This window comes from Lygodium microphyllum, chromosome 18 (assembly GCF_053477565.2).
Source record: "Lygodium microphyllum isolate KBCC chromosome 18, Lygodium_microphyllum_v1.1.10, whole genome shotgun sequence".
Lineage (NCBI taxonomy): Eukaryota > Viridiplantae > Streptophyta > Polypodiopsida > Schizaeales > Lygodiaceae > Lygodium > Lygodium microphyllum.
The window spans coordinates 92,027,696-92,055,643 of NC_141152.1; the positions used below are offsets into that span (position 1 = coordinate 92,027,696).

The 27,948-nt window shown below is 42.2% G+C and overlaps 1 protein-coding gene and 3 pseudogenes across 4 annotated transcripts; 2 read left to right on the plus strand and 2 right to left on the minus strand.

The window, feature by feature from the left end:
* The first annotated feature begins 884 nt into the window (after positions 1 to 884).
* Positions 885 to 27,900, plus strand: LOC148021152 (cold-responsive protein kinase 1-like). Of its 4 annotated transcripts, none has more exons than XR_015694678.1 (7): positions 885 to 1,902; positions 1,984 to 2,123; positions 2,256 to 2,466; positions 2,575 to 2,815; positions 2,910 to 3,060; positions 3,146 to 3,463; positions 27,774 to 27,900. XR_015694678.1 is itself a non-coding variant. In XM_087698995.1 (6 exons), the coding sequence occupies exons 1-6, from the start codon at positions 1,083 to 1,085 to the stop codon at positions 3,401 to 3,403; spliced, it is 1,821 nt and encodes a 606-aa protein (XP_087555121.1). In that variant the 5' UTR covers positions 885 to 1,082; the 3' UTR covers positions 3,404 to 3,795. The 4 variants fall into 4 exon arrangements, 2 of the variants coding, with proteins under 2 accessions (XP_087555121.1, XP_087555123.1); XR_015694677.1 differs by lacking the exon at positions 27,774 to 27,900 and adding an exon at positions 10,337 to 10,685; XM_087698995.1 differs by lacking the exon at positions 27,774 to 27,900 and having other exon boundaries at positions 3,146 to 3,795.
* Positions 11,056 to 14,125, minus strand: LOC148021153 (delta(7)-sterol-C5(6)-desaturase pseudogene; annotated as a pseudogene).
* Positions 22,264 to 23,996, minus strand: LOC148021154 (delta(7)-sterol-C5(6)-desaturase pseudogene; annotated as a pseudogene).
* LOC148021155 (chaperonin CPN60-2, mitochondrial-like) overlaps positions 26,008 to 27,948 on the plus strand; it is a 105,688-nt pseudogene continuing 103,747 nt past the window's right edge.

Sequence of the window (27,948 nt, forward strand, 5' to 3'; positions counted from 1 at the left end):
ATATATTTAAAAAATGAATGTGACCCTTAGAAAGTGCAAGGTCACCGACACGTGGCTTGTCTACGGGCAATAGCCCATAGCAAGCCGATATTTAACGTGAGCCAGGTGCAAGTGCACCTCTCGATGATGGTCTTTGATTGGGCCTGTTTAACGGCCAAGTGCTATCCATCTTGGAAGAAGACACAATGCGTTCATGGTGTGGGTGACGGAGACTAGGGACTTGGATATGGGAACAGGTGTAAGATGAACATGTGCTTGCACTCATAGGTGGATTTGGCAATTGGGGGGAGTATGCCCATTGGAAGAAATCCGGTTAGGAGGGAGAGAGAGAAAATTTCAATTTTAGCCTCATTTTACTTTTTGGTTAGGACTCCTAGTTTGGATGGACTTTTGACCGCGGTTTGGTGGTGGACTTACTAGATTCGAAAATAAGTAGTATAAATGGATATAGATGGATGTGGGTTTTCAATAGTCTCTCTATTCGACGAAGATGGATGTGGGTTTTCAATAGTCTCTCTATCCGACGCCCTACTACGAACTCGCCCTAAACCGACAATGGTGTCTGACGATGCCAGATGGACGACACCTCCATTTGAGCTTGACCAGCAGCATGGTCAAGAGCACTGTGCAATCACTTGACCAGCAGCATGTTCAAGAGCACAGTGCAACTTGCAAGGGTAGTGTGCAATCATTTCGTTTGTGTAGGGCTGGTTAGGATAGAAAGTAGTATCATTGAAAATAGACGTTCTTATCAAGGCGTCACACTAGCATGTGGCCAAAATTTCAAAGTCGCGGGTTGCTGGGCTCCACGCTGATTGGAGCCTGTCGTCTCTCGCTCAAAGTCATGAGACATCAATACAGCCAGGGCAATGCGGTGTATTTACTCTGTCTTTCCGCTTTTGAAAACCGAGTCTCTGATTGGAGCGCTATGATGGCAGGTCTGCAATATCCCCGCTTGTCTGCGACGCTCCTGATGCTTGCTCTGTTATGTTCTAATTGGACTTCGCAACTAGCCCTCCAGTCCTTTACCGACTTTGTCTACGGCGACTGCAGCAATGGGCCGTCAAATAATGATACTCTAAATGTCCTGCAAGTCATGCTGGCTCTGCAGAACGCGTCATCGACAGCCCTCTACGGGCAACGTTTGGACTCTGGAGATGAACATGTACGGCATATATCAGTGCAGGGGCGACCTTACACTGGAGCAATGCGCCAACTGCGTGTCGGCCATAGTGTCGAAGCCCTACTGTGACCCGAAGAGCCTGGGGATGCGCATGATCCTGGAGGGCTGCTATCTTCGATATAAAAACTCCAACTTCCCTGCATACCCTGACTTTTCACTCGTCACGGGCAACTGCTCGTCTTCTCAGATATTGGCCAGCAGCTCCGGCCTCGGCGACAACCTAGGCATTGTCCTCAATCGCACTGCCCAGACGGCCCCATCCAGTCGGGGGTATTTCTGGTCCGACAGGCAAGGCAGCGGCACTAACACTGCCTACGCCCTCGCCCAGTGCGTTGGTTACATCAGCTCCTCCCAGTGCTCCACCTGTCTCTCTCAGGTCTCGAATTTCTCCACCGTTTGCAAGAACTCCATCGCCGGCCAGGTCTACTTCGGCAGCTGCTACTACGTGTACAACAACTCGCCCATTCTCTTCAACAGCCGCAGCGCTACTGCGATCAGGGCACCCGCGCCTCTCCCTTCTTGGGCCTCTGGCGCTCATCAGCACTCCGGTGCCACGTCAGGGAAGAAGAGAACATCGCCCTTAATTCCCGTTGCCGCAGCGGTGGCGGGTGTGATACTGGTCCTCGCTGCAGCTGTGGTGGCCCTTCTGCTTTGGAGAATCGGAACCCGAAAACAAAAGCGTCGAAGAGGAAACCAAACTGACAGGTTCAATACTCGAGGTGCGAGGGTTGTTTCTCATGCAGATAATTAGAAAAGTCCCCGGACTGTGTCTGACAAATATCGTTGAGGGTTCTGTGCAGAGGAGAGCCTGCAGCTGAGTCTATCCAACCATTTCCGACGGAATGCAAGGAAGTTCACTATTCACGAGCTACAAGAGGCAACCAGCAACTTCGATCCGAGGTACAAGCTAGGAGAGGGAGGATTTGGTCCTGTGTACAAGGTCTCTCTCTCTCTCTCTCTCTCTCTCTCTCTCTCCCCCCGATTATAAGCGTATACTTGTTCACTGTGCTCAACTCTCTGTCGTATTCCGGCTCCTTTAATTATCCAAGCTTGCATCTGACCTGACGCTTAGGGATGCCTCAAATCCGGCCGGGAGGTAGCCATCAAGGTGCTTTCGTACGAGAGCCATCAGGGCGTATCAGAGTTCTCAAGTGAGATCAACCTCATCAGCACCATCCAACACAGGAACCTTATCCAATTGCTGGGGTACTGCGCCGAAGGTTCACAACGTCTCCTTGTCTACGAATATCTTCCCAATCGCAGCTTGGACATGCTCTTGTTCGGTAAAATAATTGACTCAGCCGTTTGCATTTTTGCACCACTTGCAGCATCTCGTGTAGACTCAGAATAATTTAGAATTTGCAGATGGTATTAAACATAACTGGATGCAGCAGGATCAGACCAATCGCGCCCGACTCTAGAGTGGAGAGCCCGATTCAATATTATCATCGGTATAGCGCAGGGCTTGTCATATCTTCATGAGGATTGCGATTTTAAGATCGTGCACAGAGATATCAAAGCAAGCAACATCCTTCTAGACAGCAAATTTAGTCCCAAAGTTGCCGATTTTGGCCTAGCGAGACTCTTTCCGAACGACGTAACTCACATCACCACTAGGGTCGCCGGAACTCTGTAAGCCACAGCTATTTGATCTTTTTGCCATGTCCTGGGTTAATTTCTTCTTCTATAGCAGCTCCAAAAGTCTAACGTGTTGTTCTGTTGCAAGGGGCTATCTGGCACCTGAATACGCAGTGAATGGGTGGCTCACAGAGAAGGCAGACGTCTATAGCTTTGGTGTACTTGTGCTGGAGATCGTGAGCGGGAGAAGGATCAAAGACCACAGCTTACCGCCAGAACAGCTACATTTGCTGGAATGGGTGTGGAATTCTTCTCATACAAGTCATTTGAGTACGTGATACCGCGTTGGCTGTAGGTTATACTGTTACCTTGTGTCGTGAACAGGCATGGGCGTTGTTTCAGAGGAGCCAGCAGATCGAGTTACTGGATAAGAAGCTGGGCAGGTCGTCAGAGACTGCAGATGAGGTGGTTCGCGTGGTGCATGTAGCCCTTCTATGTACACAAACCTTCCCGATATCTAGGCCATCCATTTCTAACGTGTCCGCCATGTTGCTCGGCCAGTCTGTGATATTCGATTTGCCTTCCAAGCCCGGCTTTTATGAATCGCAAGCCAATTCATCGGGTCCAATATCTTCACGTTGATAGCTGCTTCTCCGTCCCCGTATTCCCAACAACGTATTGTTCTGATGGCGGATCATGATGGTAAGTTAGTTCCTCTCTCTTGCTTGCGGACGATATATCAGAAAATCTGTGTAGTTTTGAGAAATTTTCTACAAATTTCTACGGCCTCCATACGATGCTAGGGCTAAAGGCATAGTTGAACATAGAGACTTATCTACATTCCAATTTCCCTTTATATCCCCTCCACGCAGCTAGAAAATGCTATTCCCCGTATGAAACTCTATCGAAGTCTCTGTTTTACGCCCGAGAGGCTACCTCCATAGTTACCAAGTTCTATTCCCATGTATAACCCTAAGGAATTTTCTGTAACGATAATAAAGAGAATCACGTACGTTTTCTTGAAATTCCTTGTGGTAGTGACCACCCAAAATTTGGTTTAATTTGATGTGCACATAACACTTCATAGGACACCGAAGCTCATAGCTAGTAAAGTTTACATTATCAACCATATGAAAGTGAGCATTAATAAGTGAGTGTACATTCACACACATGCACACACACATTATACATATATCTTGTGAAATCTTTGCTTGTATAAATACCTTCTCTTTTCGACAAGACATTGATCCGCCCTCCACACTCCCACCATGAACATCAAACCTTCTTACTAAATAGTAAATGATGATCTTCTTATTCTATATCGTGAGATTCTCATACAATATGTACGATATTGGCAAATACAAACATTTTCTATCATTATTTCAAGAGAAAATTTTATACGTGATTTCACTTTGAGAACAAATGAAGACATCCATTTTCAATAAAAACATCATCCATAAAATAGAGGTTGTAAGAAGTCATAGGCCATGCTTGGGATAATAGATCTCTTAGATATGTGTAGTCACAAAGACACCTAAAAACAATGAAAAATAGTATGTGATTTTAGATATATGATCCATGAACATTGATATACATTGTAGAAATTACACGACACACTAGACAGAATATGAACAATGAGTAGAGAACACATAGCAAATATGAGAAGAACAGAGATTGCTTTAATTTCAAATGAACTGATACAAGATAGTTATGCCCACACATGTGCTTCCACTATGAAGCTTAGATGGCGATCTAGAAAGATAATAAGCAAAGAGCTTAAGGCTAGTTAAAAGAACTCTGATAAAGTAAAAGATAGATTGATGATGGCTTTAGAGAGGTCTTCCTTTTATAGCCCAAGAAGGTAGTATAGTTGGTATATTCAACCATATTATCAACATTCCCTAGTCGGCTAGGGAATATTTCCTTGTGTCTTGAGTTGCTACTAGTATAATTACTCTATCTAACCCAAAGGTTAGATCCACAAAGATTATCTTTTTGCCACCCGGTCACATAGACCTCATCTGACATACAAGTCAGGACCCACCCAATGTTCGTGCTCACACATGGCTTCTCTTTAGAATGGGGGCTTTACAACTTAGAGTACCATGGATCATTGGTGGCACCTTACGAGGGTGGGACATTGAGAATATCTAACATTGTCTCTCAATGTCCACCTGTAAGTGAACTACGTTGTCGTGCCACTACGCGCACACAGTGTAAAAAAATCTAGAGTGTGGCTTCATTTTAGATTTAGAGAGCCAATGCCACTTGAAAGGTGAGAACGATCAAAGCTTGCACGCGAGAGCTATGGCGGGAGAGCGAGAGCAAGAAAGAGAGAGACAAGAAATGGGAACTCCAATAGTCACAATGTGTGACCGGGCCTTCCTTTATTCAAACTGTCACTAAAAGAATAAAGAATAAAGTGACAGTGACGGGCACCCACCACCTGTAGTGTGCAGTGGCGATGATTGTTAGTGTAGTAATACACGGGCGGCTAGGCAGAGGTGAAAAATCATCTATGAAAGTAACAAAATACTTTGCACCACCCATAGATTGACAAGGCACGGGCCTACAGACATCCGAACGTACCAATGCCAAGGGCTCACTCATGCGTGGCCTACCAGACTTCTTATGCGTAGACCTAGTCTGTGTCAAGATTGTGGGAGAGAAGGAAGGAGTCTCACTTGTAGCTTTCTCACTTACACAATGGGGGAATACACACAAAGGTGGAGGCTGAAAACAGTTTTCCTCTTCTTAGTTGTGTAAGCCAAAAAGAACTCTGGTACACAGAAATAGAAGAACCCTATATATGGGTCTCAAACCAAACTCAACTAACTAAGGTGGCATACTAACTAAGCCACGAACTAGAGTAGATAAGGATAGCTGTCATCTAGCTATTATTCATGGGCGGTGTACCAACCGCATCTGCAGAGCTAACAAGTCGGTGACATAAATGCACAACGGTCACCCTGGCATATCACGAGTGGAGCTCGATATCTCAACACTCCCCCTCGAGCTCAATCCCAATTCCTGCATACCAAGCAGGTCTCTGAACTTGTGCAGCTTCTCTGCGTCCAATGCCTTCGTAAATATGTCAGCTACCTGATCCTCTATGCTGATATAAACTAGATCAATAAGACCTAGTAAAACCCTCTCCTGCACATAGTGATAATGCACCTCAATGTGCTTTGATCTAGCATGATAGAGTGGGTTATTTGCCAAGTGTATACTACTCATGTTGTCACAATAAATGACAACTGGCCCATTTGTAGGCTGATGCATATCATAAAGTAGCTTATGCAACCAAGCTACCTCACATGCAGCCATTGCTGTACCCCTGTACTCAGCCTCTATGCTTGACAAGGCAATTGTAGGCTGTTTCTTACTGCTCCAAGTGACTGCAGCACTCCCAAAAGAGAACACATATCCACTGGTAGATTGTCTATCAGAAATACTACCAACCCAATCAGCATCACTGTATCCATACAACTGTATCTGAACCCCAATCTCATAAAATAGTCCATACTGCAATGTGGACTTCACATACCTAAGTATGCATCTAGCCGCATCCAAATGCAGTTTCCTTGGAGCCTGCATAAACTGAGTTACCAATCCAACAATATAGCTCAAATCTGGCCTGGTTTAAATTAAACTTCCTACTATGCATTTGAATATAGTAGGGTCTTCGAGAAGCTCACCTGCATCTGCACTCAGCTTCACATTCTGCTCCAAAGGAACTGAAATAGGCTTACAGCCTGTCATCCCATATTTGGACAGCATGTCCAATTCATACTGCCTCTGTAAGAGCTGTAACCCACTTGGTGATCTAATTACCTCAATGCCCAAGAAATAACGCAGCTCTCCCAAATCCTTCATCTCAAACTTCTGCTTCAATAGCATTTTCACATGAAGGATAACTTCATCACTATCACCTGTCATAATCAAATCATCAACATAAATGATAAGTAGCATAATATCTTTCTCTGTTTTTCTCACATAAAGTGAGAAATCTGCCTTGGAAATCTGAAAGCCAATAGTGACAAGATAATGTCCTATCTTGTCAGACCATGTTCTAGGTGCTTGCTTCAAGCCATACAAGGTTTTTTTCAACCTGCAAACAAACTCAGGATGAAGAGCATGCACATAACCTGGTGGCTGCTCCATATAGATCTCTTCTTGCAAATCACCATGCAAGAAGGCATTCTTTACATCCATCTGATGTAAAGACCATTCCTTTGATGTAGCCATAGCAATGACTGCTCTTACGGTTGCCATCCTTGCAACCGAACTGAATGTTTCTTCATAATCAATGCCATATGTTTGTGCATACCCCTTAACTACTAATCTTGCCTTGTATCTGTTCACAGAACTATCTGCATTGTGCTTCACCTTATAAACCCACTTACAACCAATTGCATTCTTATCTTTAGGCAAAGGTACCAATTCCTTGTAGCATTTTCTTCCAAGGCATCCATTTCTTCATCCATGGCTTTCTCCCATTTTTTCTTTTCCCATGGCTTGCTCAAAAGAAGTTGGTTCTGGTTCCTGTATCACTTTGACCATATAGGCATAGTGAATGGCTGAAAATCCATCATATTTTAGCCTATCCATAGGATACCCAGCTCTGGTAGACCTGCGCAAAGTAGGTTCACTCCCAAGTGCTCTCAAAACATCCTTGGTCATTCTTACTTCAGGTGTAACAATAGAAGGAATACCCAACTCATCATCAATGCTCTGTTCTGAGCCACTGGATTCACCATCTACATAAGAGTGACCTGCATTCACATCAAACATGGGCTGATCTACCTTCTCTTTTCCTTTTCGTGAAACTTGTATACCACTATCTACATTGTTTTGAGGAGATTCTCTCGATCTCAATCTGCCTGTCCATGGCGAAGAATGTGAACCACTGCTAGAGGACACTCCAAGTCCACTAATATTTTGTGACTGCTGCTGTGAATTCTGTGTAGCATTACCATTTTGTGCATCTACATCATCAATCACGTTTACTGGTTTATACCAGCTACTCATCTCATAAAAAATAACATCTTTGCTCACTGTAAACTTACGAGTAGAAGGGTTATAGCATCTATACCATTTCTGCTGCTGCAGAGAGTAACCAATAAAGATGCACTTCTCAGATTTTGGATCTAACTTGGATCTCAACTCATGTGACACATGAACATAGGCAATGCAACAAAAAATTTTCAAATGAGAAATATTTGGTTTCCTACCAGTATACCTCTCCTCTAGAGTCATCCCATGTATTGATGCAGTGGGAGTCCTGTTCATTATGTAGACTACTGTAGCAACTGCTTCAGCCCAGTAAAAATCTGGCAAGTCTTTTTCGCTGAGCATGGCACGAGATACCTCTCCAATAAGCCTGTTTTTCCTTTCTGCAATTCCATTTTGTTGTGGGTTATGACTGCATAAATATTGTTGCTTTATGCCATGCTCCTGCAGGAACCTTGCAAACTCATTTGAGAGGTACTCTCCCCCTCTATCTGACCTTAGGCATTTTATTTGCAGGCCTGTTTCTTTTTCAACCATAGCTTTAAGAGTTTTGAAATGCCCAAACACTTCACTTTTCTTTTTCATAAAATACACCTAAACTTTTTTGCTATAGTCATCAATAAAAGTGACAAAATAATGACAGATTCCAATAGATGCAGCTTTAGTAGTCCACACATCAGAGTGGATTAATTCCAATGGCTTCTTACTCTCTTGAACATGTCTAGGAAATGGTTTCCTTGCCTGTTTTCCAAATTGACAAGCTTCACATACCTTATGCATTTCTGTAACCTTGAATTTAGGCAATCCTGCAATAATATTTTGGGCCTGCATTGATTTAAGTCACTGTACATTAACATGACCAATGCGTTTATGCCAGATATGAATATCTACAACTACACCGGTCCCATATGCAAACATTGCTGCATTCAATTCAGGCATGTCTACATCCAACGTAAACATTCTGCCCTTCTTCTTTCCTTTTGCTATCAAGCGACCTTTATTTTTCATATCCTCAACAAAGCGTCCATGAGGATTAAATCTGACCTGCAAGCCCTGCTCAACCATTTGACCAACATAAACTAGATTCTTGGTGATATTCGGGACATGAAATACATCCGACAAGTATTTCTTTTTCCCATCCTGCATAGACAAAGGAAATTTTTCAATCTGCACAATAGGATGTGCAGTATCATCGCCAGCCTCCACAAATCCTGGTTTTTCCAGTTTCCTTGCATCCTGCATCCATTTTGCATGACCTGTCATGTGGTTTGATGCACCTGAGTCAACATACCACACATCGTTGCTTTCTTCTGCACTTGTCACAGAATTGGTCATGTGCTGCACCATAAACAAATGCTCATTTCTGTCATCACCCTGTCTACTAGAAGATGCATAATTCCCTTGTTGCAATTTTCCATTCATGATGTCATTCTGCTTTTGATAGCAGTCTTTAGCCATATGACCCATTTTATCACAGTAGTAGCATTCAACATTGTTGTTTGGATTTTGGCCTCTTTGCCATCCACCACGACCTCTTTGGCTCCCGCTGCCTCTAGAGTTACCACGTCCTCCTCCATAGGACTGGTTTTCTTAAGTTTGCTGCATATTCTCATTTCTACCACGGCCTCTAGATCGGCCTCCTCTATCTCTTTCAGCATTTGAGTAGAAGACAACTTCTTTTGAAGTTCCTCCTGAAGAAGATGCACCACCATTTCTCTGCTCTGAAATTAGAAGAGCAATCAACTCCTCAAAATCAAGAAATCTTTCACAGACAAAAATGGATGTTCGAAACTGTACATAATCCTTTCCTAGACCATTCAAGGTCACAGAAACTAAATCATCATTTTTCACTGGCGACCTAATGGAAGCAAGTGCATCTGCAATCTTCTTCTCCTTCATGTGGTAGTCATTGATGCTCATACTTTCTCTTTACACATTGTGCAACTCTTGCTTGAGCTGCATTTTCCTGGCTTGCGTATTTGTACTGTACATTTTTGACAAAGTATCCCATGCCTCCTTTGGCGTACTTGCATCCTGAATATGCACAATCATAGAGTCTAAAATACTGATAGACAGCCAATACATAACTTTTCTGGCTCTCTGATGCCAAGAGGTATATTTCACAGTGGATTCCGTGCCACAGTGGATTCCGTGAGGTTTTACGGTGGATTCCGTAAACTTTGGTATGATGCCAGGAGGCATATTTCATGGTGGATTCCGTGCCACGGTGGATTCCGTGAGGTTTTACGGTGGATTCCGTAAACTTTGATGACTGGGGCTCATACACAAAGTGGATTCTTTGTGCGAGAAGTTGATGGGGACGGCTGTCCTTTTCGGGCGTTTCATTAATTTAGTGTGTACATGGGTGATTCCATAGCGGGTGATTCCGCAAAATGCATATTAAATTAATAAATATCTATGAGTTTAGAGTGCACACTCGTAATAAATTAAGGTTAGGATTTATTTCTAACAAGTTGATTTATTTATGTAGTTGAAGACTGCTAGGTATTCACTTTTGTCGGTTTAATTGTATTATTTTACTAACGATTGTGAATGCTTCAGTTGATGTGTAGAGATAACAGCAGGGGCGGAGGAAAGCATTGGAGGATAGCGAGTATTCAAGTTATGGATTATATTTTGATAGGCGCCACGCCTATATTTTGTCACGCCTATTTATTAAGGCGTCAGATATTTATCATTATTTTGTATGCGCATGGGCGCATGATTATGTTATTTCTATTTGGACATTGTAATGGGCGTGCCAGACTCTTTGGGCACTATCCATTAGCTTTATTCCTATTTTTGTGTTAAAGAAAACTCAAAAGCTAAAAGCTTGCTATTTTGTAATTTGGGCTATTATTTGAGCTTGAAGATGAATAATACATAAAATACATGCTTTGTGGAGCGCTCACACAAGGCATGGGGGGAGATTGCACCCAATTGGTGTCTTGCTCTTGTCGTTCATGTTTTTTACTTTGTAATTTGTGCAAAAAGTAGAGTTCTATTGTTCTTGGGGACCTTCCGACATTCACTACGTGAGCGTACAACATCTAATCTGTGCACCACTCTCTAATGCCATCCTTTAAATGCCTACATTTGCTGTTGATTGGGAACATCAGGAAGAACTGGTTCTTCTTCATTTCCTGCAACGAATTCCCAATATCCTTTTCCCATAAAGAAATTTGTCATTCTAAACTTCCATGCTTGGAAGTTGTTCTTGTCAAGCTTTTCAGTGATAATCTGTGAAAGAGAATCAGACGCCATTACAGAACACTGCAAAAAATTTTGTCACTGCAAAAAAACACAGCTTCAACCTCACAAGGGCAAATCTGCAAAACTGACGAAAGTTGTATTTGACCACACAGTCACTTCCTAATGACAATTTTGCATCAACAGGCAACAAGGATGATTCTATAACTCCCGATATCTCTGCGCACAGGCATACGATGCAATTTCTATGGAAAATTTCCACCGACCTGTAGAACAGTGGTCGCACAGCAAAAAACAAGGCCTTTTCCTGAGTGCGTGTGGAAAACTTTCCCCTCCAAAACAGGCCCCGAAATGGCCTCGAATAAAAAAAACAAGGCAACCAAGGACTAAAGCCTTGATCCGCAGCATATACTGCCCTCTTGCTACATTACGAAGGGCGTCTCAATCTGAGACAATGCACTCTTGTACTTTCCGGCTGTGCTACCTACAAAAGAGATACGTGTGGGATAGAACCCACAGGCAAAACATGATTAAGGGAAGAAGCGGATACAATCAAGGGATAGAGGTTGCTAGCCTTGGCAGCTCTCGCAATCACAAGTCTGCCACAAGTGATCTTCCATGCAGAGTCTCCAAAAGATACATGATAACTTGCGTCATCAAGCTGTCCAGTTGACATGAGACTGCGTGTCAAAGCAGGTAAATGACGTGCGTCCTGCATAACAAAACTGCTGCCAGAAGGAATCTGTAGCCTAACATCACCAATGCAATATTAAGAGAGCTATCATAACCCAAGTGCACGGAACTCGAAACAGTACGATATGAATGAAACCACTCTCGACAAGGTATCACATGAAAGGACACACCTGAGTCCAAGCACCAACACTGTGCATATATAGAGTGTATCTCTGTCATCTGCGAAGCACTAGAAGAAGCTGCAAGGATATAATCATCATCAACATCCTCATGGTGCATAACATTGATCTCTTCAATTTTAACACTGGACTTTGCAAGCACTATGCTGCGATCAGAAGACTTATACTGCACTTTGTCTCTCCCCTTATCTTTGCGCCTTTCATTGCACAGTTCATGCTATGCTAGAAAAGAGGAGTGACATCCTCTGCAAAAGTGATGTCCTGTGAAGTCAAGTTCTTGAGTATAGCATGGAACTAGCTCAAGTGAGCATACATAGTCACATTCTCCTTCATGCACAGATCCATAAGTTGCTTCAGCCAATACATCTGACTCGTTGGACTTTTTTTATCATAGAGATTCTTGATTTTATCCCACAACTGCCATGCACTCTGTTCTTCCTCAAATACATTGTAATGAACTTGTTTTGTGAGAGATAATACAATAGTGGAATTGCATAACTCATCAAGCTCAAGCCATTCCTCATCTGGCATAGTTGCACGCAGATGTCCGGTCAACCTCAATAGTTTGATCTGCGATTTCTGTGCCAACACCTGCCAAATCTGGCTCTTCTAATAAGAGTAATTCATACCATCAAGCTTAGTGATGTTGAAAATAGCATGATCAGTGGACGAACTCACCATAATGCATGCTAGAAGACTACAGACAGTTCAAAATTGCTTGTTGTTTACTGCAGAAAATGACCAAAAAAGCATCAAAATCGAGAGAAAATTGTGAGAAAAGTGTAACCAAAGCTGCTGCCCACCAAGTACTAGTGAAAGTATATTATTTCAGAATATTTCAGCATGAAAAAATCAATGTGAGTCCGGTGTCAGAGAGTTCACGCAAAGGCTGCAGAACACGGGGTTTAAGATACAGCAAGAAATGAGGCTAACAAGAAAAACTCAAATATTTGATGCCAAAGTTCACTATATTCCTTGTCAGGTGAGTTACAGGAAACTCATGTACAGAAAAATCTGAAGTTTCTCTTAGTCAGCATTGCATCTAGGTGGAAGTAACTCTTAAACTGTTTACATTCAGATGTATAATGTCTTTTACATTGAACGGAATAATGGCACTAATAATCCAGTCAAGCATGTCCTTTAGTGCAGTGATCCTTTTGTTGTTCCACACATCTGATTTCAGATGCTTTCAGAGATCTTCTATCAAATTCAGATCACAACAGCAGCAGGTACATCAGACTAGCAGAAATTTTCAGCAATCCAACTCCTGTTTTTGAGCATCAAGGGTATTCAATTGGAATCCATAGCCACTGTTTGTCTCATTTCAGGAACAACAAAAATTGACCAAAGATCCATCCACATAAGCATGGCTGCCAAAAAATGCATACGAGATTTTGCTGCTTCAGGAAGTTCCCATATTTATGCCTGTATGTTGTATGGTGGATGGTATGATAGCCTGCCTGCACCCATGATTGACCAAATGTTTCCATGGATACAGTCATGAATATTGGTGATCCAAACAGCCTCTAGAAATATGAGAGCAACATGAGTTATAAAGTGGGTCGGTATAAACAGAATTGCTATCACATGTGGACAGGCCTGCTGAATCCTATCCACTGGGTGAAATGCCAACCCTGCAAATGGCGATAGAGTGTTCTCTTTATTGAAAATATGGTGTATTGCATGTAGTCATTTGTAGAGGGGTCTGCAATCATGTAAACCTCTATGCATCCAATAAATGACAAACTCTACTACCATAAGGTAAACAATCGACCATGCTATGTAGTGAAGCAATCCAATATGGCTGATTTTAGGATAACACTTAGTCCAGCCTTGTTCAATCATGTATTCTGATGCTGTAGACAAGGAAACATATAAAGGCATAGCCTGGAAATACACATGCTTTTTCCAATAGTAGATGTACCAACACCAGAGATCGCCTGCCACAAAGTATAAGATGACCCCGGTAATGTAATTCTTCAACCATGTCTGGGCGGTGTACGGGACCACTTTGTAGGGAAGAAGAGGTCCAAGACCAAATCGTTGTACCAGGATGTTTGCTCCATGAAGTAGTTCAAAGAATACACTGTATTATCAGATAACTAGTAGGCTGGCATGGGTGTTTGCGTGAGTAGCAGGCCAAAGTTCTTCTTCAATACAACACGGTGCTTCGAGAACTTGTCTTCTGGAGAGAAACGAGCTGGATGCGCTGATTGAGTGGGAGTGCCCAGCGGAGACTCTTTCTGCAGCGTGTAGACCTTTTCGCCATTCTCGTTGGTGTAAAACATGAGATACATGATGGTTGCTTCTTCTTCTGTCTGTGTGTAAGCCTTAAGGTATTCAAGTTTTCGCCATAACTGTGGAAGACGTCTGTCTTTGCTGAAGCCGAGTCATGAGAGTCAGAGAGATTTACCAAAAACAGGCTGTTCCCATCAAAAGAGAGCTCCCTCTCTTTGCCTCATATGAGAAAACATTCCCCAGTTATCTTTTTGCTAGCAATCAAGAATACGCCCCGTTTATGATTCTGCAGAGAATCTCGGATTCCCTGTTCCCTGGCGACCTGATCTGGTCTCGCAGTCTTCAACAATTGCCACCATCTCGGAAAAGCCCTGAGGCAGAAAATGCAGACCCGCGGTACACAGGTAGACCACACACAGACACCAAACAGACCGAGAGAAAAACGAGACAGAAAAAGCTCCCCATTCAATTTTTTTTTTCCCCACGTATCCTCCACAGGCCGTCTGTTCTTCCCTCCATCCGCTATTCGAATTCTCTCTCGAATTAGTCTTTTTTTTTTCCCCTTCCTTTTCTCCTCTGTTTTTAGTTTTTCTTTTTCTTGTTCACATGTCAAAATTAGGCAAGCGACCTTCCTCATTTATCTGAGACTCCAATCTCTTGATTTTTGTGTATATGTCTCGAGAATCCATGCAGCTTTTGTCTCCTACCACAAAACCATAGAGTCTGTGGTCAATTTCAACAAAAGCTTCTCCTAGCTTCTTATGTAATCTCATGGAACATTGTCGCATCTTCTGTATCTCATTAGCTTCTTCCCGCATTCCAGCACTTTTATAAAGGTCTGACATGAGCATAATTTTTGTCAAAGCATTGCTGTGCTAGCAATATGTCACCATGCCTTTTGCATTAATTTAACATTGACATCCAAGCAACAAGATTATTTGCAAGAGGCATATCTTGCAGCAACTCTGCTTCCTCCTTTAAATGTCCTTCTTGTAGCATATCTTCAAAACACTTGCACCAAGGCTGTCATGTTGGAGCAAACTTTGACTGCAGAAACAAAAGTGACTTCATTTGGTTGTTTGAAAACAGTAACCTTTTTCCTCAACCATGAAGTTCCTAGTTTTTGACCTTCATACCGAGATGTATAGCATGTGGTGATCTTAAAGACTGTCATTGCACATAGAGCTAGAACAAATAGCAGCAGGACAAAGATCCTTTGGCATCAGTTTTTCATATTTTTCTAATACACGCACATCATGCATCCAAACAAAAGCATACACATGCACTAAGGGAATATATACATTGGATGCGGATTATTAAAATGCATCACACAAACAATGAATCACACGTGGAAATTAACACAAATGCACAACAAAAGAAATGGAGGTGTATACGACTCGGATGCGCAGCAACACGACATCCACCCCCTCTAAACCTGCGCATCCTCCGGATGTGCCAACTAACCAGGATCATTCAACTCCACAAACAGGTCAAGTCCATCTTCTGATTCTAGTAGACCTGTTTCTCCATCGGCTTCATCATCTATGTCTTCTGTCTCTTCTGCTTGTCTTTCTCTTATCTGCTCTTCTTCTGTCAATGCTTCAAGTGCATATTCTTCATCTTCTCTTCTCTTGAAAATCTTGACTCGTTTTCCAGCAATAAGCACCCTCAATGTTGTTCCATCTAACTCAGCCAGCTCATAAGTACCATTGTCAAAAACCTTTTTCACTTCATACGGTCCAAACCATCTTTGAACCATTTTTCTCATGCTACTATGCTGATTTTCTAGACTACTGTCATAGACTAGAACCCAATCTCCTTCTTTTATGGCTCTAGGCCTCAAGCGATGCCTTAAATCAAACCTGTCCTTATTTCTGAGACGGGCTGCCTTCAAACGGTCAACGGCTAGCTGCACATCTTCTGTCCTTCTCTCTAGTTGACGAATTCGAAGGGCTAACAGCTCTTCCCTTGATAAATTCTCATGCCACGGAAGAACACTCCAAGTGAGAGCACAAATTTCAGTAGACATGACAGGTTTTTGCCCATACATCAACTCCGCAGGCATGTATCCAGTAGTCACACTATGTGTAGAGCGATCAGCCCACAATGCAAAAGGTAGTAATCTCAGCCAATCTCCAATCCGACCTCTACAAGCTTTTGCCAATGCTTTAACTATTGGCGGATGTCCTCTTTCACTTTTGCCATTTCCCTCTGGATTATAGGCAGTAGTAAGAGCCAATTTAATCCCAAGCCGTGAGAAGAATTCTCTAACTTCATCAGCATCTAGCTCTCCACGATCAGCTGTAATCTTGCCTATACATCCATACCTGCAAAATATTTCTTCCAACAAGAATTTACATACTGTAGTGGTGGTCTTCGTCCGCAACGGTCTACCTTCAACATAGTTTGTAAGATCCTCCCTAGCCAAGACAAGATATCTCATCTGCCAAAGTCCCACTGGCAAAGTAACCAAGTCTACCACCCACTTGTAATGCATACATAGTGGATAAGTCGGATGCAGCTCATCACGATGTCGCACTAAAGAGTAAAGCTGGCAGTCCCTGCAAGTCTCCACAAAGTGAGAAACATCTTTATACATCCCTTTCCACCAGTATCTTTCTTTGATTTTCTCATAGGTAGCCCACACACCTCTATGTCCAGCCCATGAGCTCTCATGAAACTCTCGCATAATCTGTATTTGCATCGCTACATCACAAACTACTCTCAAGGGCAAGCCTCCTCTCTTTCTTGGATGCTTCCAAAGAAAACCATCTTTCAAGAAATACCCATAAGCCTTCCTTCTGATTTTCTTGAATTCATCATCTGTCCAATCAGCTCTTCGAGTCAATGAACTTAGATATTGTCCAATTTGCAGCCATTCATCAACATAAAGTTCTTCAATAAAGGCTTCAACAGTAGATACATGACATTCATGAATAAGGACAGAAGCAGCAAACTCTGTCTCATCATCTTCTGCAAGCATTGACTCCTCATCCTCATATCTCGCTCTAGAAAGCATGTCAGCAACTGGATTATCTTTCCCTGCTATGTGTCGAAATTCTGGATTCAATGATTTGATATAGGCAATCCACCGAAGCATCGCTATATCTGGAGTCGAGCAACTAGTAATCATGCCAAGCAAAGGCAAACAATCTGTTTCCACAATAACTGAAGCTCCAATAAAATATCCTTTGTCACACTTCAGTGCAGTGACTACTCCCCACAATTCTCTTTTAATCTGCGGATATCTCCTTTGTCGCTCATTAAGAACTTTAGCTCCAAAGCGGATTGCATACCTATTTCCATCAGCATCATCCTGTCCCACAGCCCAACCTATGCCAATAGGGCTAGTATCAACTGTCAACATGATCGGCCGTCCACATTGATAATCCACCTTGCGTAGAGTAGGAGCTGATTGCAACAGCTTCTTGAGCTTACGCATGGCTTTTGAATGCTTCTCATCCCAATGAAATTTCTGCCCCTTTCGAAGCAGTTGATAGAGAACATCTGCAATATGAGCAAAATGAGGAATCCAAATCATGTAAAATACACAAGCTCCCACAAATCTCCGCACCTCTGAAGTAGTCGAGCAATACTCTGCAATCCTGTTTATGGCATCCACCTTTGCAGGAGAAGGCTTTCTGCCATAATATCCAACCATATGCCCAACTATGATGACTTCATTAATAGCAAAGACAGATTTCAGCCCTGAAAGTGTCAAATTTACCTCCTCTAATCGTGTCAAAATTTGCTCACAAGCAATCAAGTGATCAGCCACAAACTGTCTACATCCACGCAAATCAAGACTTTCATTCTTTTCTTCTTCTGCACAACCCTTAATAGGCACATCATCTAGAAAAGGCATGGTAAACTGCGGAATATAGTCTCGAAGAACTCTATGCATAGCATTCATCATATGAGCAACTGAGTTTGTAGCACCTTGAGGCAAGGTACACATCCTCACAAGACCAATAGGTGTCCGCATAGTAGTAATATCCCTGCTTTCCAAGGCAAGCTGAAACTGATCATAACCTGAATACAAGTCACCTAGTGAATAGATGGCTCGTCCTGCAAAAGCCTCAGCAAATTCATCCACAACTGGACCTGTTCCCACATTCCTGATTGTCACTTTGTTCACGGGCTGCATATCCTGAATAAATCTCAAAGTACCATTCTTCTTTGGTACAGTAAACCACCTGTTAGAATAAGGTGCAGAAGAGGGTTCCAAAATCCCCATTTTAATCTTCTCATTCAGCAACTCTATCAGCTTTGGCAAGTGTGCTTTAGGCACAGGTATAGGACGTATATTCCATGGTACATGAGGAACAGTGAAGATGACCATAGGTGCAACCAATTCGGGACTAATGCAGCCAATTTCATGTGGAAAAAAAGCAAATGCCTTACCATGACGTCCAAGCATCTCTCTAAAACATTCTTTTTCCACTGGAAGCAAAAAATCATCATTTCCAATCTTCAATTCTGCAAGAGTTTCAGCTGTAAACTTATGACCAATATTTGCAGGATCCCTCAACATAGGCTGCTTCATAGCTTTTTCAATCTGTTCATCACTATCAGAAGGAAGCGGCCCTGCAACCGGCTTAACCTTCTTATCAACTGTTTTATATTTTGTGTCAACCTTGGCATCATTCAAGCACTCTTTCCTTTGCTGCAATTTCTGCAAATTTTCAGCATCTTTCAACTCTGTTGGCTGAAAAATTTCAGCCTTTAGCTCTATGGACTGCATGGGTGCAGTCTGAAACTCTGTATGCAGAAATTTTTCTGCATTCAACTCTGTTGGCTGAATGAATTCAGCCCTCGGCTCTATGGACTGCATAGATGCATCCTGAAACTCTGTATGCAGAAATATTTCTGCATTCAACTCTGTTGGCTGAATGAATTCAGCCCTCTGCAATTCTATTAGCTGATCAAGATCAGCCATAAATTCAGTTTGCTGAGTTTTCTCAGCCTCTAACTCTGTTTGCAGCATAAAACCAGAAATTTCCTGAAACATATCCAAGGTTTGCACAGGTATGATCTTTGAACCCTTGCATACATCAGTTTTCAGCATTGCTCTTATCTCAAACAATGTATCTGCATAAGACATCCCTTCATACAATCCATCCACATGCTCTTCTGCTTGCAAGATACCTGCATTCTTCAACTCTTTCTCCTTACGACCAATGTACTGCCTGGCAGCTCTAGGCAAATCTGAAATTTTCTGATAACTTACTGAACTATCTGAAGTAAACCCAACAAAGTTATTGGAGAAAGACTGGCTGCCAGGAGGCGAGATCTCCTCTTTTCTCCGCTCCCTACCACTGGCGTCTCGCAAGACAGCGGTACCTAATGAAAATCCAACTCCTTCGCAGGTAGTGGTGCCTCACGCAAGGAATCCCTGTTTCTCGGATGATTTACCCCAACAGTCATAAACTGAACAGCTCGCATACCATCTTTACTGCGTATCCGCGCATAAGCTGATCCGTCATCCATCACTTTTGTTTCCATTCTTGCTTCTGTAATGAAAGGCTGTCCAAGAATAATCGGATAAGAACATGAATCCTGAACAAAGCAATGATAATCCTCTTCAACATTACCAATAGAAATTCTGATACTCGGACAAGCAGCATACATATCACCAGAAGTATTGTTGGCGGCTCTCATGCGCCAGCCATGCTCTGCATCCATAGGCCACTTGCCACTCTCATAAACACCTCGAGCAATAAGATTAATCTCAGAACCATGATCAACTAAAGCAATCAAGGGAATTTGTTTCTCTCCAATCCTTACCACTGTCTCAGTGGTTGCTCTAGCCCAATGACTTCGTGAAAAATGGCTGCGAGGAATGAGAATAGGGGTCTCATCATCTTCATACTGCATAGGCTGCACTATTTTCTCCAATTGCGGATTAACAGAAGCATTCTCAACCATCACTGCATCATCATGCTCTTCCCCAAGAGCTCCATGCCACAATCCCTGTAAAGCAGGTCCTTCCATCGCATGTCGTTTCCTCCGCAAAAGATCCTGCATCTGATCCTGTATTTCTCTTCTAGCAATCCCAAGAGCCTCTCCAACAGTAAAAGTGACTTCACTATTCGAAATTCTTTCATGAAAAATCTTACTCATATCCGTTTGCATATCAAGGTCTGACAAGAGCTTGAATCCTGGCTCTTTTCTTGGTTGCCTCTTTTCTTTCTGCTTGTCTCCCATTGGTTGATCAAAACCTGTTTGAGCTGGAGAATTTGGCATAGGTGGAGCTGTAACAGGTGGTGAAACAAAGTCACCCCCTCTAGTCTTTTTGGAGGAGCTAGGACCCTCCTCATCTCTTCTTCTCTTTTCCTCAACCATGGCATCTAAACCCTGCGTTTTAGCCATATAAGCAAAAATAGAATACCTGTCAACAGGAGAATCCCATCCTGTTTCTCCTAGGATGCTAGAGCCCACACAAGTCATAGTAGAAGTTTGAACTTTCCCTCTTCTCGCTATCTCCAAGGCAGAAGACCATAAAGCAGAGTCTCCATCAGATTTCTGCTCAAGCTGGACTCCAAAAGCTGAAGCATCTCCTCTAACACTCACATAAGCTGATCGCGCAGCCATATCATCAACAAGCTTCTTCATACCTCCCTTACCAAAGTTCGTGTCAAGAGGAGCGCCAGTCTCTGTCAGCCATATCTTCCCATCTTGTCCCCAGAACACTACATTCTTCTTACGTGCTTCCTGAAAAGCATCACAATCTCTGCAGTGTTGGTGCTCTGTACTATCACACCAAATACATCGTCGCCCTTTCCTTTGACCAGCTGGAAACGCAGTCACTGGAGCAGGTGCTACAGCAGGTACTGACATAAGTTGCTCCTTTAACTTACCAACTTCAGCTTTGACTGCTTCAATTGTCAAATCCGCTAAGCCTTTAATAACATCATCTACAGATAAGGGCACTGGAGCAGCAGGAACTGGTGGATTCACAACAGGAGGAGTAGGCTTAGGCAAAGAAGTTGCAGCAGGGGTAGAAGAAGAAGTCTCCAAGGATTTTTCAGGAACTGTTCCTGTATTTCGATGCAATCTTACTCTCCTGCGCTGCTTCTTGACAAGAGCATTCACAGCATCAATGACATGTCTCCACTCAGTCTTTAAACCTGAATCAGTAGCTTGATCTTCCAAAAGATCATCCAACTTTTCCTGTAAATCAGCATCTCCAAAGCTTGCTGTTCAGTCCCATCCAACTGATCATAACGACTTTCAAACTCTCGCAGAAGAGCGGTAACATAAAGTCCCTTATTAGGCATAGAAACCCATGCTAAAAAATTCCTGCGATTCATAAGACCTGTATCCTCCAGGAAATATTCATCTTTTAATGCCTTTTTAAATTCAGCCCAACCTGCATGTGCCTCTTGAATTTCAGCAATTCGACCTTCAAGAGCGCGCACCACGATCCGCAAGAAGTAGCGACTCCAAACATCTTGAGAAACCCCAAAAAACTTCATCTTTTCTTCATACAAATGTAGTAAGTTGACACTTGCTGGCCATTAAACTGCTTCATCTCCTGTTGGACAGCTTTCAAAGCATCCATAGCATCACTGTCACGTTTTGCATGAGCTTGCTGCTGCATATACATGGTAAATGACTGAAACAGGTTCTTCATGACATTATCATCTGTCATCTCTTCTTGCGAGTCTCCCATCTTGCTGATGACGCAGCACTTTCACATCGGGTTCACCAGAAATGTCAGAGAGTTCACGCAAAGGCTGCAGAACACGGGGTTCAAGATACAGCAAGAAATGAGGCTAACAAGAAAAACTTAAATATTTGATGCCAAAGTTCACTATATTCCTTGTCAGGTGAGTTACAAGAAACTCATGTACAGAAAAATCTGAAGTTTCTCTTAGTCAGCATTGCATCTAGGTGGAAGTAACTCTTAAACTGTTTACATTCAGATGTATAATGTCTTTTACATTGAACGGAATAATGGCACTAATAATCCAGTCAAGCATGTCCTTTAGTGCAGTGATCCTTCTGTTGTTCCACACATCTGATTTCAGATGCTTTCAGAGATCTTCTATCAAATTCAGATCACAACAGCAGTAGGTACATCAGACTAGCAGAAATTTTCAGCAATCCAACTCCTGTTTTTGAGCGTCAAGGGTATTCAATTGGAATCCATAGCCACTGTTTGTCTCATTTCACGAACAACAAAAATTGACCAAAGATCCATCCACATAAGCATGGCTGCCAAAAAATGCATACGAGATTTTGCTGCTTCAGGAAGTTCCCATATTTATGCCTGTATGTTGTATGGTGGATGGTATGATAGCCTGCACCCATGATTGACCAAATGTTTCCATGGATACAGTCATGAATATTGGTGATCCAAACAGCCTCTAGAAATATGAGAGCAACATGAGTTATAAAGTGGGTCGGTATAAACAGAATTGCTATCACATGTGGACAGGCCTGTTGAATCCTATCCACTGGGTGAAATGCCAACCCTGCAAATGGCGATAGAGTGTTCTCTTTATTGAAAATATGGTGTATTTCATGTAGTCATTTGTAGAGGGGTCTGCAATCATGTAAACCTCTATGCATCCAATAAATGACAAACTCTACTACCATAAGGTAAACAATCGACCATGCTATGTAGTGAAGCAATCCAATATGGCTGATTTTAGGATAACACTTAGTCCAACCTTGTTCAATCATGTATTCTGATGCTGTAGACAAGGAAACATATAAAGGCATAGCCTGGAAATACACATGCTTTTTCCAATAGTAGATGTACCAACACCAGAGATCACCTGCCACAAAGTATAAGATGACCCCGGCAATGTAATTCTTCAACCATGTCTGGGCGGTGTACGGGACCACTTTGCAGGGAAGAAGAGGTCCAAGACCAAATCGTTGTACCAGGATATTTGCTCCATGAAGTAGTTCAAAGAATACGCTATATTATCAGACAACTAGTAGGCTGGCATGGGTGTTTGCGTGAGTAGCAGGCCAAAGTTCTTCTTCAATACAACACGGTGCTTCGAGAACTTGTCTTCTGGAGAGAAAGGAGCTGGATGCGTTGATTGAGTGGGAGTGCCCAACGGAGACTCTTTTTGCAGCGTGTAGACCTTTTCGCCATTCTCGTTGGTGTAAAACATGAGATACATGATGGTTGCTTCTTCTTCTGTCTGTGTGTAAGCCTTAAGGTATTCAAGTTTTCGCCATAACTGTGGAAGAGGTCTGTCTTTGCTGAAGCTGAGTCATGAGAGTCAGAGAGATTTACCAAAAACAGGCTGTTCCCATCAAAAGAGAGCTCCCTCTCTTTGCCTCATATGAGAAAACATTCCCCAGTTATCTTTTTGCTAGCAATCAAGAATACGCCCCGTTTATGATTCTGCAGAGAATCTCGGATTCCCTGTTCCCTGGCGACCTGATCTGGTCTCGCAGTCTTCAACAATTGCCACCATCTCGGAAAAGCCCTGAGGCAGAAAATGCAGACCCGCGGTACACAGGTAGACCACACACAGACACCAAACAGACCGAGAGAAAAAAGAGACAGAAAAAGCTCCCCATTCAATTTTTTTTTTCCCCACGTATCCTCCACAGGCCGTCTGTTCTTCCCTCCATCCGCTATTCGAATTCTCTCTCGAATTAGTCTTTTTTTTTTCCCCTTCCTTTTCTCCTCTGTTTTTAGTTTTTATTTTTCTTGTTCACATGTCAAAATTAGGCAAGCGACCTTCCTCATTTATTTGAGACTCCAATCTCTTGATTTTTGTGTATATGTCTCGAGAATCCATGCAGCTTTTGTCTCCGGCCACAAAACTATAGAGTCTGTGGTCAATTTCAACAAAAGCTTCTCCTAGCTTCTTATGTAATCTCATGGAACATTGTCGCATCTTCTGTATCTCATTAGCTTCTTCCCGCATTCCAGCACTTTTATAAAGGTCTGACATGAGCATAATTTTTGTCAAAGCATTGCTGTGCTAGCAATATGTCACCATGCCTTTTGCATTAATTTAACATTGACATCCAAGCAACAAGATTATTTGCAAGAGGCATATCTTGCAGCAACTCTGCTTCCTCCTTTAAATGTCCTTCTTGTAGCATATCTTCAAAACACTTGCACCAAGGCTGTCATGTTGGAGCAAACTTTGACTGCAGAAACAAAAGTGACTTCATTTGGTTGTTTGAAAACAGTAACCTTTTTCCTCAACCCTGAAGTTCCTGGTTTTTGACCTTCATACCGAGATGTATAGCATGTGGTGATCTTAAAGACTGTCATTGCACATAGAGCTAGAACAAATAGCAGCAGGACAAAGATCCTTTGGCATCAGTTTTTCATATTTTTCTAATACACGCACATCATGCATCCAAACAAAATCATACACATGCACTAAGGGAATATATACATTGGATGCGGATTATTAAAATGCATCACACAAACAATGAATCACACGTGGAAATTAACACAAATGCACAACAAAAGAAATGGAGGTGTATACGACTCGGATGCGCAGCAACACGACACCGGAGTTATATGTTTGTTGTAATAAATGATAGCAAGGTACTGTGAGAGTCAATTGTTGACCAAATCACTACATCAAGTCAATAAATGACAGCCAAGACATGACCAGCCACCATAAACGGGCATAAATCAGCACTAAAAAGTCATTAAGACCTTGAGCATGATGGAAATTGTGAGGAAGACGAGAGATGAAAGGAAGAGAGGAGAGAAGAGAGGTATGAGACACCAAAAGTGGAACCCTAGAAGTGTGTCAGCTAAGCACACATGATAGGAATATATAGAGGGGACCTGGGGTGCTATATATAGACAGACTATATATAGCTAACAGAGCAAACACCCAAACATGTCACCAAAGCATCCGTCAGTGAGTAGACATACCCCCTAGACAGTAGGGCAAAGTATATATAATATTAGCAAGACCTGATACTAGTAGGTGTATGCTCACAAGAGTGCAAAGCCCAAGCTCAGGTTAAAAGCAACTCCAAGATATCAGTGCATGAACCATGCAACATTTAAGTGTAAGAGATTCCAAAGTCTCAAGTATCTGTAAAATGCTCAAATAGCATAAACCTCCTGCTCAATGTCGGTCAAGCATACAAGATGCTCCAACAGGAACAAAAGGCAGATAAACGAGCTCAACAACTCAATCAAACCAAGTCAAAGTACCAAAGATAAGTAACTAAGACAATGCCTCAATAGCATCCCAAGAGCATGACGTCTACAAAGCAACTGTAGGTAGCATCCATGAGCAAGATATACATCCCAATAAAGATATCTGACAACCAAAATGACATCCAATACAAATTTCGGAATAGCAAATGAGAATCCAAGCCAAGTCTTCAGAGAGTACTAAAGCTTAACAAGTACATGGTACATTGTGCCAAGACAAATGCATCAAGCTGTAGGCATCGGGTAAGCATGTACCCAAAGAGCATATAACGACCACTGTCAAGCATTGATTGATGTCAATAAGTGTGGGCTGAAATGCTTTCAAAAGCATCCGGATCCAATGACAAGCTCGAAGTCATCCCTCGATGATCAATACATCATAGCGTAACCCAAGACTTATACCTGGAACCAATAGGCATATGTCAAAGCATGAAAGATAACTTCATCCCAAGAGTATTCAGCTTGCATTTATTGTTATAAACTGTGTATTTCCAACCCCACAATCATGCCAAAATCATAGCATAACATGTAGCTTCAATCCCCCAATCAATCGGGATGCAATAGGCATCAAACCGGTTATGTAGTCATGCCCAAACAAGCATAGGCATAAACTGTGAATGTAGCACTAGCATCAAATGTCTGTAGACTATTTATAGCAGTCCTAAAATACTATTTTCAGCCAAACAAATGTCTAATCTCAAAGGATCAATGCCAAGTATCAATACATGTGCAAAAAGCCTGAAATGGAGCCCAAACAAGTGCCTAATGCCAAGCTGGAGTTGGAGCTGAAGTGGCTGAATGAAATCTATCCAAAATCAAGTGCAGATTTGCATGATGATGCTACTACTCCTGCTGGTCCACATGGCAGGTCTGGAGAGATTGGAGGGCTCAAACATGAGCCAAAGAGGCCTTGGAACAAGCCTCTAACAGCCCACAACCAGTGGCAAAGAGATATGAAGATTGGAAGCTTCAATGGTGGCTACCCTGTTTACCTAGATATGTGGACAGAAATAAATCTCTAAAATAATGAAGCAATACCTCAATGTCAATGCCTTGATGGTGCCTCAATAGGCCGGGAAGAAGCTCGGGAAGTCGCGGAGTGACGGGAGCTCAAGAGAATGAGCTATGGCTGCTGGGAAGGAGACCTAATTCTAGTGGGGAGTCGATGGGAAGTTGAGAATGCCACGAGCCAAGCTCAAGAGTTGGGAAGCCAAGCTCTGATACCAATTGAAAGGTGAGAAGGATCGAAGCTTACATACAAGAGCTATGGCGGGAGAGCAAGAGCAAGAAAGAGAGAGACAAGAAATGGGAACTCCAACAGTCACAATTTGTGACCGGGCCTTCCTTTATTCAAACTGTTACTAAAAGAATAAAGAATAAAGTGACGGTGACGGGCATCCGCCACCTATAGTGTGCACTGGCGGTGACTCTCAGTGTAGTAATACACAGGTGGCTAGGCGGAAGTGCCTTTACCCCCAACACCACTTTAGGCATTAATGTTAGTGTCCATGGTTCAAAATATTAGATTTTTTTGGACAAGTTTTTAGTCAATTTTTGATATTCTAGATATTATCTCTTATAAAAATCCATAAAAACTATAGACAACTTCTTGATTAGGATGACATGTAAAAGAAAGCATGTAGCTTTCAGCCAATTTGAGAGGATTTTATGTAAAAAGAGAAATTGACAAAATCACGCAATGCGCGATCGCTGTTTTCAGGCAGTTGAACAGCACTCCGAAGTGGGAGATGAAAAAGGAGTGATCTGACTAAATATTGGGCACGTGTCCTGGAATTTAATCCCCGTTTCGGAGCTAATGGAGGCATCATATTGGTGATCTGAGTAGCATAGAGCAAGGTATTATTTTGTACATGTTTTTGTCTATTAGAGTTATATTTTCTCATAATGCTGAAAGAAATTGACAGGCTTCATCTCTGTTAGTATTCTTCTATATTTTCTAATTCTTTTTGGGAGTATTCTTCTACATCTTCAATCTCTTTGAACCCCTTCTCTTCCATCTACTCCTCTCCCTAAATCTACCTTCACCCTGCTGTTTCTTATCTTCAAGAACTTGGCTTGAAACCTTCAACCCTTCTCTTATCTCTACCATCTCTGAAGTAAAAGCTCTTGAACCCCCATACATTCTTCTCTTGCCAAACCCTTGTGGTGACCTTCAACCCTACACGCTATGACATTAATGTCGTGCCGCTATGCGCACACCGTGTAAAAAAATCTAGAGTGTGGCTTCTTTTTAGATTTAGAGAGCCAATGCCACTTTAGGCATTAGTGTTAGTATCGATGGTTCAAAATATTAGATTTTTTGGACAAGTTTTTAGTCAATTTTTGATATTCTAGATATTATCTATTATAAAAGTCCATAAAAACTATAGATAACTTCTTGATTAGGATAACATGTAAAAGAAAGCATGTAGCTTTCAGCCAATTTGAGAGGATTTTATGTAAAAAGAGAGATTGACGAAATCACATCATGCATGATTGTTGTTTTCAGGTAGTGAACAACATTCCAAAGTGGGAGATGAAGAAGGAGTGATCTGACTGAATTTTGGCCACGTATCTTGATATTTAATCCCTGTTTTGGAGCAAATGGAGGCATCAGATTGGTGATCTGAGTAGCATAGAGGAAGGTATTATTTTGTACATGTTTTTGTCTATTAGAGTTATAT